Source organism: Ciconia boyciana, chromosome 1, assembly GCF_034638445.1.
Source record: "Ciconia boyciana chromosome 1, ASM3463844v1, whole genome shotgun sequence".
NCBI classification, from domain to species: domain Eukaryota; kingdom Metazoa; phylum Chordata; class Aves; order Ciconiiformes; family Ciconiidae; genus Ciconia; species Ciconia boyciana.
Window position 1 is genome coordinate 202,012,137 of NC_132934.1, and position 13,610 is coordinate 202,025,746.

Consider the following 13,610-nt stretch of genomic DNA (forward strand, 5'->3'; position numbering starts at 1 on the left):
ATAGCAGGAGGATAAAAACATCCAGCTTTTGAGTGTCTCCAAGAGGCAATGTAGCCTTTCTGTGCTGACACTTTTGACGCTATTCATGTTTATGTCTCCCTTGATAATATTGACTAAGTTTTGCAGATATTTTAATGTTGGCTTACAAGGCTATAAAATTATATATTAATATGATGTTATCACAGTATGCCATAGTCATGCAGTACACAGAGGATTCAACAGAAATAGGATACATTGATTTGGCATTACATGCTTGGACTGATTGAAAGTACAAGGCCTGCTCTTTCAAGAAGCTGAATACACACTTTACATGTATGAGACAATTACAAAAGATTTTGAGTACAGTTATGAACCATCAAAGTAATTAATTTTAAGCAGTCAATGGGAATATTAACGTACTTTATAAGCGATACATATACTCAAATGCCAGCATACTCTCTAGGCCACTGGTGAGTGAGCATGAGATATTCCCACCCCACTCCCAACACTAAAAAAAATCAGTCAGGATCCATCTGTACCACAGATGTGCAATGTAGCATAGAGATACTCAAGATAGCTCAGCAGAACACCAGAAGGGCCTACCTGAAATAGGACAGAGCTTCACGTGGTCACCTTCCTGCTGAAAACCTGTGGAATACATTATTCTGGATGGAACCTGGCTAAAAGCTGATCAATTCAAGCTATACTTTGTGAGACCATAATTTCCACTATAGCTTATGCAACTCAGAGAGGTTGTGTAGCATTAGCAGATGTTGTTGCTTACCTTTGGGCCAGCAGTAACCACACTTCCAGCTACTCTTTTTCTCCCCAGATGTCCAGCCAAGGTGTTACACCACTCCAACTGTAGCGATATGCCACCTTATGAATGATAGCCAGGATAAACCAAAATGGTTGCTACCACATTAGCATCCTGCAGGTCCGACACCTCATTTCATCTTGCATGTTACTCTCACCAATTTTTTCACTGTTGCAACAGAAAGAGATTTGAGTATTTTATTAATTTTAACATGGAAATCTGCTGACAGAGTGAAAATGGTTTAGAGCAAAAATTGGGTTTGCTTCCAAGTGATGATGTTTTTGCTCCTATGCTCACAACCATCAGCTGTTACCTCAGGAAGAAGGTAATTTTGGCGGTACAGTTCATTTCATTTAATGATTTTTTAAAAAAATACAAACAACAATATCCCAAACCAAACCAAAAAAACACTCTGCTGGTAAAAGTTGTTACTCTTTTAAAGAAAGAGGGCTGTTACAGATACTTTGGTATATTCTTTGTAGTGAAGGCAAAGCATGAAGTGAACTTTATAAGCAAAATAAGTTTAAAGGGATACTTCAGGAATAGTCTATGCTGTATTACTGTACACTAATAGTGAACTCCAAGACTAGATAATTCACACCAGTGAAACTAAGAGTCAGGGTTATATGGTAAGATTTTATCTGCTAAAATAGAAGATACAGAAGAATCAAGAAAACATTGTATCTCTGACATAACCACTCAAGCAAAATGCTATACAGAGCTTCAACTCTTTCTGGCAGCTGCCCTTAAGACAGTTTACTTATGCCGTTTGGTGAGGTGAGTTCTTTAAAAAATGTCAGGAATGTATGTTGCTGATAGAAGCTGCAACTCTGCCAATAAATTCTGCTTTCTTCTGCCCTATGAACAAAGCTACTTTAATGTGGACTAACCCCCGCTGACCAAGTCCAGCATGCCTTTTCACTACAATCATTCCATCTTATTTACAGACTTTGGCATTTCCTCTATTCCCTGAAAGATCCACTTGTGTCTGTAAGGTAATCAACAGTCACACTGATCCAAAACTTCCTGTAACGGAACCTGAAAAGTAGGTGTAAATTTGAAATACCTGATTTGTACTTAATGATAATTATCTTTTCACTCTTTAAAAAAACCAGGCATTTAAAGGTGGTACAGATCACATAGATATGACTTAATAACATATTGTAAATATTTGGCAATACTTAAATGCAAGTAGTACATATATAAGATGCAGAATAATTCTGAGCATTTCTTATGAAATAGTTTCTAAATTCTGATTACCTGCAGGAAAATAAATTTTCCTGTGATAAAATGTTGTATCAAATAAAAAATATTCCCAAAGGTCCAGAAAAACTGCAACTTTTTCCTGACTATTAATAATACTGTATGTATCATGAATCGTTCACCAGAATAAAGACCATGGCTATTGCTATTTACTCTTTTGCAAGATAATATATTTCACTCATCACAGTTCCATTCCAGTCACAGAAACACACACCAGCAATTGGATCTTTTTTTTCAAAATGAACAGAGACACAGGAAAATTGGCTTTTCCCTGTAAAACTTGAACTGATCAACTCAAAACAGGCGATCTGTGCACTGGAAGATGCCAATTTGAATGAGGTCTCCTCTAGGGACAGTTACTATCATATGCCTGTTCATGAACCAAATGAAATGAAATCTTGGGGAAGTTCTTCATGAACACACAGCTCTAAGTACCATTAGCAAATAAATTCAAGCATTTACTTGAATCTGATGATTGAACTACCCTTATAAGCAGCAGGTGTTTTCTCCATTCCAATCACAAGACAGTATTACTCCAACACCAAACAATTCTTCTGCTCATAAGTTATCACCTTCAACCTTCTCAAGCAACTATGGTCCACTATCAAATGTGTTTGCTATATTAATTTAATATTGTTACACCCTGCTTTGATGACATGCACTAATGTGTAATAGTTGTTGAACTGGATCTGTTAAGTAGGTTACTAGGTGCAGTTGTCATCAGTTCCTTGATGGATTATCTTGTTAAGGAAGCCATTATAAAATAACTTCTGATGGGGAATACAAATGATATTCACATAGAAAGGTCAAATTCTGGTCCCATTAGAGTAAACGGCATAGGATTTTTGCTGAGTGCATTCATATTTGTGATTAAAAATAAGGTCTAGAAGGTTACCTGATCCAATGAAAAAATTAAGTGAGGGAAAAGCACCTACTGTTCATAGGCAAATTAAAAATCAGCTTTAATATCTTTGGGTTTGAGACACAGGACATCTTCTAAGACTAGCTAAGCAGTCTCTTATTTCTAGGGACTTAATACCTTGACAAGTTGTCCCCTATATCAATTCCCTTGAATCACTCCATCATTTGCCAAGACTAGCCAAAAACCTAAAGCAAGTAAGAAATTATATGCAAAACTGGCAAAGTTATGGAGAAGAAACTTTTACTGCTTGCCAGTTAGGTTGATTTCTTATTGTTACACCATCAAGTACAATTTTAACAATCTATGCCCAGATATGAAGAGCCTAATGACTGTGGCTGATAAACTATGTCATTTTCAGGGCAACAGGAGCAACATCAACTCTCACTGAACTAATAAAATTGGCCCTTGAAATTACATCATATCAGATTGTAGCCTCAGACTGTTCTCTTTTGAGAACAAAATGGTCTGTTCCTAAGGAATTCTCAGTTCTATAGAAAAAGAGAAAATAGGTAATGATACTGGTCACTTGAGTAACCCAATTTAATAAGCAAGTGAATAAATTCAGACATTTTCTGGGGCTTCTCACTTAAAATGGTTTGGCTTTTACTGCAAAACTGTGTTAATTAACCATTTTATTCATTTTGGACTTTTTGAAGTGGATCACTATGCTACATTGTCCCCAGTTAATAAATGGTTAAAATCCCTTTCCCGTAACTCAGCGATTTCATGGGAAATAATTATTTTCTGATTAAATAAGTATATTCTTATAGTGCCCAAAGACTTAAATTGGGTTGCCTGAAAAAGAAGACAGAAAGAACTAAGCTAAGGCTCTCTTTCACACAAGAAATACTGTATATTGGATTGAATCAAAACCTATAAAGTTTCTCCTCTTTCCCTTCTTGAAAAATCATCAATTCATGAAGAATCAATTGTTCATTGACTGCTGAGACAGACTTTCCTTTGGGAAAGAAAACAAGCAAAGAAAACGAATCCTGAGTGGCAAAATTAGCGCTCTGACTTCACAGGAACACTTCCTCCTGGCATGGAGCTGGCAGATAATCCCTCAGCGTCTCACGATCCAAGAGCCATGAGACCTCTCCTGGCATTTCCCCGTTACCAAGCAGAATTCACTCACAGTTAGAGAAACTAGCCCCTGTGTTTTCAGTTAGGTTAGCACTTATTACAGGGTCCTCTCCGTTCTTCCAATTGTTACCTAAAATTGAAAATAACTCCCAAAACACACAAAGTATGTTTAGAGAGGAGACATTGCTTTATTCTGCGCAGGGTGCAAGGCGGAAAATTTCCACAAATCATGCACACCTATTAGAGTTTTCAGCCTTTATTTATATTCCAAAAATTAAAATACCACACCTATCTAGTACATATGTTCTGCCTATCTAGTACATATTCATTTAGCTGAGCAAGCATGACAGATTGCCCTCCTTGGCATTTGTCCCAAATCCTCTTGCATCTGCATGGGGGTCTTTGAGGGTCTCTGGTGGTCGTTTGGGGAAGAGTACCCTTACTCTTTTTGTCCTTTTATAGTCATGCATCCTCTGAGGACACCAAAGTTCTTGTTTTTCTTGCCGACTTCTTATTTCTTAATGCTGGAGAAGGATGTATGTCCTTGACTAAGCAAGTCTGTGTGACAGGTACACTTCACCCTACCCCACCCCCGATGAAGATAGGGGCTTTTAGCATGGCGATCACCAGCTTTTCGTGCTTTGTGTGCTCTGCCCCCTTGGCACGTACACACCTCGGCAGGGGGAGCAGGAGAGGCAGGACCCCTTGGTCACCAGATGGAGTCCACAGCCAGTGAGGCGCCTTGACTCAGAGAAGCTTCTAGATCATGGCCAATTATGACCACAGCTCAGAGCGAACCCAGGGTATAAATAGGGCACCACCAGAGACCCCCTTTGAGTGTGGTCTTCTCAGAGCAGTGGGTCTATGTTCAGGACCTGTCCCCTTGGGTTGGGATGCCGCCTGAGGAAACTTCCCAGGATTGAGTGCCCTCACCTCCTTTGGTGAGTGGTTTCTTCTGGATAGATCCTTGAGTGAGCCCTCACCACCCCCCCGGGTGAGCGATTATATCTTCTGGGTACCCACAAGAGAGTGTTTCCCCTTTTGTGAGTGAGTGTGTGCGCACACTTTGGATCATCATTCTTGTGTGGAATTCTTGCCGTGTAGTAACAATACCCCGACAGACACCTCAAACCTGTTATATGTTAAATGTTATTGGAGTGTTGGTTGGTTTCGGTTTACTCCTGTTTCTCATTGGTTTCTGTTGTGTGATTTTGGCTGTTTTGTGAAAGAAAGTTGTCTTGAGCTTGTCCCTCATTTGAGTTAGTTTCAGTGTACCTCCATGATAGTCTGTAACCACAAGATGTCCTGTATCTGGAACATAGGCTGGTATTCAAATACTCCTAAGCATTATCTATTGAAAACAGAACCATAAACTAAACAAATTTTAACATAAAGTACATATTATCTGAACAGTCCTTGAATACAGGTATACCACAATTTTTGTAAATTAGTTTCTATCTTTAACCTTACTCCTAGCTATTAATTTGTCCTTATGACCTATTTCTTCATTTCTATTTAACCAACTTTTTACCTATATGAATTAAATATAGGTTATTAAAGTAACAATTCCCCCCTTTGGAAGTTTCAAATATTTTGTCTGAGACTTCCATATTCTTTAATCATCATTATGTTCTTGACAAACAATGTCCGCATAATTGCTTGCTTCATACATCCAATTAGCATCACTACGATCATTATCACAATTATTATGATAATCAAACTTTGGACTAAACTTGCGAGCCATCCTGTGAGAGACCATTCACCTTGTAAAATTTTGTTTATCCAATTGTTTTCTGCACTTTCTCGCAATTCTCTGGTCCCTTTTGCCACCTCCTTGATTTGGTCAATCTGTTTATTAAGATCTTCAGTCACATTAGGAATGTGGACACAACAATGTTCTCTATCCAATTTAAGATATCCACATAATCCTCTTTTCTTGGCTAATAACAAATCTAATGCCAATCGATTCTGTAAAGTAATTTCACTATTGGCCTGAACTTGTTTATTTATTGTTAATAGTCCTCTTTCCGTGGCATTTGCCAAACTGTTCATTTGCCAAGTCAGATTAGTGAACAACACTCGATTTTCAAAAGCCATTATCCCAGGGGCTAAAAGTGCCTCCATGGCCCATCCTACCTTTGTAGCTGTCGAGGGACCATGCCACGGGTCCATATTCGATTCCCTTTTGACTCTTCCCCATAGTTGAGGGGTTAGGGGATTCTTTTTCCATAAAGGACATAACGTTAACACTCCTAAAGTAATTTGGTGATTTGGAATATCGAAATGAAGTCTGTTTGTCCAAGTTCCATTACTTAAGACCCACACAGTATATCCTGGAGATGGAATCGTTTCTGTGTGGCATTGGACTTGTCTCTGTACTACATCCTGTTGTTCTACAGTTAAATTTCGACACTGACATCCAATTCGCAATGCTTTTTCTACCCCAGTTATGTTTTTCAAGATTCCCATATGAGAACAGTTGAATACTTGAGTGCAGTTCCATTCAGGGACGTACTCTCCTTCTTTGGGATTTGTAATAATCCCTTTGTATTGATTTTTAGGGTTTCCAAATTGTCCTATCCATTCAAAACACCATGAAGTAAGGTTCATATACCTCCATTTGTCTCCCATTGGCCTTTTCCAGTTTGTCTCATACATATATTCTCCTTGTTGTTGGTTAAGCAAATTGGAAACTATGTTCCTTTCATGGTTATTATCGACTGACCAACACAAAGATTCTCCATTTGGTAATGATGCAAGAGTCCCATTACAATTTTCATTTGTTACTGTCCAAGTTATAATTTCTCCCATCGGACTCTTGGTTTGTTGATTAATTATTTGACTGAAGTTTACCAAGGGAAGATCTCTTAGAGTGAGGATTCCCCATTCTATTGGATTTTTACTAGAGTGTGGAATTGGGAGACAAGTGGTAATGCCCGTAGTATTTTGTAATTTACCAAATCCCTGAATCAATTTCAAGATCAAATTGTCTTCTAATCCCTTAATATTTGTTAGTGTTATTAGGAAACTATTAATGATTATTAAAATTTTGATTTCCATATTCCCATCAAGATCATGAACAGGATTATAACAACCACAAATAAAAATAGACTCTGTGTGCAATCTAAATCAATATATGCAATGCCCTGATCCCTGATACAATTCATGAAGTAACTCTTTTAAATTTCAAATTCAATGAATCTCTGCCCTGTCTTTCCATTGTCCACTTATCTGGAGGAAGTCCCTTCTTGATCCTAGTATAGTGGATCCAGGGCCCCACTCCGTTAAGCTTGACTGCAGTGTATGTGGTCAGGAGAACCTGCAAGGGTCCTTTCCAGCATTCTTTCTGAGGTTTGTCGTTCCAGGTTCTCAAATAGACCAAATCTCCTGGTTGAAAATTATGAACAGCTGTGTCCAGGCCCAAAGGCGTCCTCAGCTGAAGATACCTGTTAAGACAGAACCTTCCCTGGAGAAATCAAATATACTTTAAGATACTGTTTCCCTATCAATTCTATAGATCCTGGTTCATGATTTATGTTTTGATAAGGTTTCTCATATAATATCTCAAAAGGGCTAACCTTTTCTTTGGACCAGGTGTAATTCTTGCTCTCAATAATGCTAAAGGGAGAGCGTCTGGCCATTTTAACTGAGTTTCCTGACAAATTTTGTTCAATTGTCTTTTAATTGTTTTATTCATTCTGTCTACTTTCCCACTAGACTCTGGTCTCCACAGTGTGTGTAAATCTCACTTTATCTCTAATGTTTTTGCCAATGATTGAATTATTTTTGCTACAAAATGAGGTCCTCGGTCTGAGGACATTCCAATTGGAATCCCAAATCAAGGTATTATTTCTTTTAATAATACTTTAACTACTTCCCTACCCTGATTGGTGCGACAGGGAAAGACTTCTGGCTGTCCAGAAAAAGTATCTGCTAACACCAATAAATACCGATACCCATTTTGCCTGAGAAGTTCTGAGAAGTCTGTTTGCCAATAATCACCAGGAGTATTGCCTTTTTTGTTTTTTTTCTGGGAGGAGGTCTAGGTTGAATCTGGGGTTTATTTCACTGACATATTTCACACTTTTTGACAATACTCTTAGCTATGCTTCCCATTCCCACACTTAGGGTGTGGAGTTTGATATTGTCCATAAGAGCCTCTACTCCCCAATGGGTTCCTCTGTGTCCCTTTTCCATAAGATCTCTCATGATATTTGAAGGCACTACCACTCGATCATCTTCTGTGATCCACCATCCTTCTTTATCTTTTTCAGCATTGAGCAATTCGGCTGACTGATCATCCTCCTTGTTATAGGTCAGCGGTCCTTCCAAATCTTCATACTTTTCAGGCCATATTCCTAAAATCTGTTCTTTCCACTGCCCTTTTGGCTGCCAAGTCTGCACGTCGATTCCCAACAACTTCAGGAGCATTCCCAGATTGATGAGCTTTGTAATGCATAATTGCCACTTGTTTAGGTAAGTCTATGACTTGCAGTAACTTTCTTATTAGTTCTCCATATTTAACTGGCATTCCTTGTGATGAAAGGAGACCTCTTTCTTTCCAAATTGCCCCATGTGCATGAACTACTCCAAAAACATTTAGAATCTGTCCATATATTCACCATCTTCCCTTCTGCTAGTTCTAATGCTCTTATCAGCGCAAACAGCTCCGCCTCTTGGGCAGAAGTGTTAGTGGGAAGGGCTTTTGCTTCCAATTCATCTTCTCCTGAAATAACTGCATATCCTGCCTTTTGAATTCCATCAGTCACCTGACTGCTTCCATCTATGAATAAATTCAGTTCAGCTGAAACCTAAGCTGTATCTTTCAGATCAATCCTACTTGAATATACCTGTCCGATAGTTTTTAAACAATCATGTTCCAGTTCAATTTCTCCAGACGCTAGCAACAGGGTGGCTGGATTTAAAGTGGTTGTCACTTTCAGTTCCACATCATCTTGTTCAAGCAGCACAGCCTGATATTTCGGCATCCGGCTGGGGGATAACCAATGTCCCCCCTTTTGTTCCAGAAGTGTTGTCACAGCATGAGGGACCTGTACTATTATTTTCTGTCCCAAAGTCAATTTTCTGACTTCTTGAATGAGCAATACAGTTGCAGTGACAGCTCTTAAACACGAGGGCCATCCTTTACTTACTTGATCTAATTGTTTTGAAAAATATCCTACTGTTTTTTTCCAAGATCCAACCCTCCGAGCTAGGACCCCCAGCACTACATGCTGGTTTTTGTTCACAAAAAGCTCCAAAGGTTTTTCCAAGTTGGGAAGTCCTAATGCAGATGCAGACATCAGGGCTTGCTTTAATTGGTGGAAAGCTGTTTGGCATTCTGGGGTCCATTCAAGAAGTTCTCCTGTACCTTTCACAGCCTCATAAAGGGGTTTTGGAATCAGTCCAAAATTAATGATCCAGAGGCGACACCATCCGGCCATTCCCAGAAATGCTCTCCGTTCTTGTTTAGATACAGGTTCTGGTATCTGGCAAATTGCCCCCTTTCTTTCTGGACCAAGGCTTCGTTGGCCCTGGGTGATGGTGAACCCCATATAAATCACTGTTTGTTGTGCAATTTGTGTCTTCTTCTTTGACACTCGATATCCCGCTGCTCCTAGAAAATTCAAGAGGTCAGCAGTATATTGTAGTATGTCCTCTTTGCCAGCTTTCCAACTCCTGTGCCAATTGATTTCCAAAAATTGTTGGACTATTTTTAAATCCTTGTGGAAGAACAGTCCAACATAATTGAGTCTTTTGGCCAGTCCTTGGGTTTTCCCAATCAAAGGCAAATATCTTTTGACTTTCCAATTCCAATGGGATGCAAAAGAAGGCATCCTTTAAATCTAATACAGTGAACCACTGGTCCATCTTTTTAATTGTGATCAGTAAAGTATATGGATTTGCTACCACAGGGTGGACATCTTGCACAGTTTGATTTACTGGTCTCAAATCTTGAACTAATCTATATTCATTAGAATGTGGTTTCTCTACCGGTAAAATTAGAGTGCTATACTCCGATTGGCATTCTTGTAACAGTCCATGAGTCATAAATTTTTATATGAAAGGGTCTAAACCCCTCCTTGCTTCCAACTTAACAGAATATTGTTTTCTTCTTACCGGTCTTGCTCCAGGTTTCAACGAAATGGTTACTGGTTCAGCTGTGTGAGAGCGTCCTGGGATCCTGGAGGCCCATACTAGAGGAGTTACTGCATTCAATACTTCTTCTGGAATAATTTCAGGTTCCGGTGTCCCTTGTACTTCTTCCTGTAATATAAACATTTGTGCTTCCAGGGCTTTTTCTTCCAGTGTTCGTACCTGTATATTTCCTTTTTCAAAAACAATTTGTGCATTTAGTTTACTGAGTAAATATCTTCCCAACAATGGCATTGGGCAATCGGGAACGTATAGAAAGTTATGAGTAAAAACTCGCTTTCCAATTCCACATTTAATTGGTTGAAAGAAAGGCCCAATTTCCTTTTTCCCTGTTGCCCCAACAATAGATATAATTTGTCTGCTCAATTTACCCTTACAAGTATTTAACACCTAACAAACTGCTCCAGTATCTATTAAAAAAATCTATCTTTTCATTCCCCAACCTCAAGGTAACCAGGGGTTCTGTTGGGGAAACTTTTGATTCATAACGCAGTTCCCATCAATCTGAATCTTGATCTAGAGTGAGCAAATCCACCACTTTGGGATTTTCCTGCTTTCTTGGAAAGTTTATTTGAAACTCATTCTGAGGACATTCTCTTTTCCAATGCCCATTTTGCTTACAGATAGCACACTGATCTTTATCTAATGGCTCATTTCCTCCAGGTTTAAAGGAGATCCCACTATTCCCTCCCATAGGAGGAGGATTTTGTCTATATCCACCATTTCGCCTGCACTCTGCTATGGCTGCAGCCAACAATTGAGCCTTTCGTTTTTCTTTCTTAACCTGCTCCTTCTCCTCTTCCTCCGTATTGTTATACACTTTCCAAGCTGCCTCTAGTAACTTATCAATAGACCTTGCATCTGCTCCTTCTATCTTTTGCAATTTTCTCCTGATGTCAGGATTTGACTGTCCCACAAACACAATGAACAATGTCATGTATTTATCTTTACAGCTACCTATTTGTATAATAATGTACATACATTTGTATTCTTCCTGTATTGTAAAACTAACACTTGTCTGGATTTAGCTTTGCATTTTAATTTAATATGAAATTACATGTAATTACTTTATGTAATAACTTTTAATTTGGTGTACTGATGAAGATGAAGGCCTCTGGCAAGATCTGGCTCTTAAAACTGGCCTAGGCACCTTTCAAAAGCTATCTTGTGAGTTAGCATAGTTGGGCCTACTTTCAAACAGGATTCATATTACTTACACAGTTTTTTGATCACTGTTTCAAAGTCTTTGTCTTTGAAACCAAGTTGCAGTGTCATCAGTAAATCTAGGGTGGGTTTCTTCTCATGCTTTATGTCCTCTTCATTCAAGGATTTTGAATCTCATTGTTACATACAAGGCAAAAGTTTTGGTGAAACAGTATCTCCTGGCTTAATCAGTACAGGAATTCTTTTCTTCTCTTTTATCTACCTAGCTGATCTAACAGCATTAACCATATTTAAAAGATTTATTTTAAAATATGTTAGTTGTTTTTGCACTTGATAAAATAAATACTACAGGACAATATGCTACATGATAAGAAGGATTAATAAATCAAAATGCAATAAAGTCTCTTCTTTCTCTGACGAATTAAAAAATTCCCATTACCTGGGACTGGCTCTACAGTGTGAATACAAAAGTCATCTATCAGGTCTTCACATTATTGACAAAGAAAGTCAAAGTAGTACACGTGCTGCTATAATATCTAACTGATCACATGACAATTTAGGCTATCCACAAATAAAGGGATTGATTAGATTATCTAGTAATCTCTGATTTAAGAAACAGAGGTTCCACTTACTTACTGAAGTGATGGACATTGCACAAAAATAGGAAGGGACATATGTACCCATTTAAAAAGGGACAGATCGAGAGATTCAATTGCATGTCTTCAACTGTCATTGAAATCAGTGACAAAACTTACCTTGTTGACAGTGGGTACTATTTCCTTCTTCTTATATTATTCTTTAAGAAATGAGATACCCTGACAGGGAGGATACTCACCAATGTTTTCCTTCCTGAATGTTCATGATTCAATGATAATTTAAACTCTTATTCAGTGATAGAAGTATCATACTAAACAAATACCAAATTAAAAAAATACCACCACCACCTTTTTGCTGCTTCTGTTGACAGAAGTCAACAGAGTAATCAAAAGCCCTAAATACTGTCATCTCACTTTGGTACACGCTTAAAAACTAGCAAGGGAGGGGGAATTGTCTGTTTTGCCCCCTGTAGTACCCAGTAGTGTTCAGCAGTACACCGATTTCTTTGTAGTCTGTCTTTTCAAGGCCTATAAACACACAGCAGTTGCATTTCACAGTGATTTGTTTTCTGAAATAGTTTTCTTCATGCCCTCTTTGGTGAGGAAATTTCTCGAGTCTCTCTTAATCTTCTTCCTTTCGAGGAGTCTACCGGGGCCTTGATCTCAGGTTGCTGCAGGTTGGGAGGGCCGAGCTCCCTCCAGCAACTCTGGCAATCCCTGTCAGGAAGCGTGTTGCTACAGGACACTGCCCATTCTGCAAGCACCCACTCCTCCCCACCGAGAGTCCCCCACTCCGGCAGCCATTAAACCCTGCCCAGCCTGGAGCCGGCCGGGTTTGCTGTGGGAGTGCCAGCTCCCAGTGAGTCACCCTCCTCCTTTCTTGCACCTCAAGGAAAAAGGCAGATTGCTCCTCTCGTTCCCTGCGTATTGCTCCTGGAACACCACTCTTACCGGTGCTTCCTTACCACAAGCTCGACCTTAAATTTGGAGCAGACTAACAAAGCTCTTACCTCCTCCGCTGGAAACCGCTGTTCCTACAGGCTGCCCGTCAGGGGCGGGAGAGCGGGAGTAGCGACACGAACACGCCGTGTTCGCCGTGGGTCTGATGACTTATTTGAACCATCCCTTTTCCGGAGAGGCTGTCAGCGTTCCTCTCACCAGCGGAGGGCCGCCACGGTTCCCGAGAGCCGGCTGGCCCGCGGGCGGCGGGCCCTCAAGGAGCGCTTCCGCGCCGGAAGAGAAAGCCCGGCCCGGCCCGCCGTGCCCGGCGGCGGCTGCAGGCCCCTCCCTGTAAGCGGGGAGCTCACCCCTTCGCCCTCTCCCTCCCCCGCTGCCGCCCTGCCCTGCCCTGCCCTGCTCTGCCCTGCCCTGCCCGCCGGTCGTGTTCTCCGGGCGGGAGGGCGGCAGGCCCGCCTTGCCGTCTGCGATGGAGCGCCTGAGGCGGGCACAGGCCTCCAAAGCCCCCCGCCGACCCAGCTGGCGGGAAGCACGTTTGTCATGTAGTGACATGAATTTCAGCTGGTGAAAAGATCTGTCCGTCAGAGTGAGGGGGGGAAGTAAGCGCCGTGGAAAGATAATTGAATCCAGAAATGTAGAATGGATGTTGTTCCATCGTTCAGGCGTCGGGATA

General features: G+C 40.2%; 1 protein-coding gene across 8 annotated transcripts in view; it reads right to left on the reverse strand.

Annotated features, from left to right (window-relative positions):
* Positions 1–13,281, reverse strand: part of LOC140646521 (uncharacterized) — a 28,377-nt gene extending 15,096 nt beyond the window's left edge. For 3 of the 8 annotated variants that reach the window (XR_012040477.1, XR_012040476.1, XR_012040475.1), the window contains exons 1-3: positions 12,991–13,281; positions 10,185–10,331; positions 764–964 (exon numbers count right to left, since the gene is read on the reverse strand). Coding sequence is in view for 5 of the 8 variants with exons in the window: in XM_072850594.1 (XP_072706695.1) it covers positions 5,649–7,124 (1,476 nt within the window). In the remaining 3 variants the exon portion in view is untranslated. Of the gene's footprint in view, positions 1–763; positions 965–4,230; positions 9,682–10,184; positions 10,332–11,437; positions 11,608–12,219; positions 12,782–12,990 lie in introns of those variants that run through there. The other 5 variants (XM_072850594.1, XM_072850593.1, XM_072850596.1 and 2 more) reach the window with 5 other exon arrangements.
* Between the last annotated feature and the right edge of the window lie 329 nt (positions 13,282–13,610).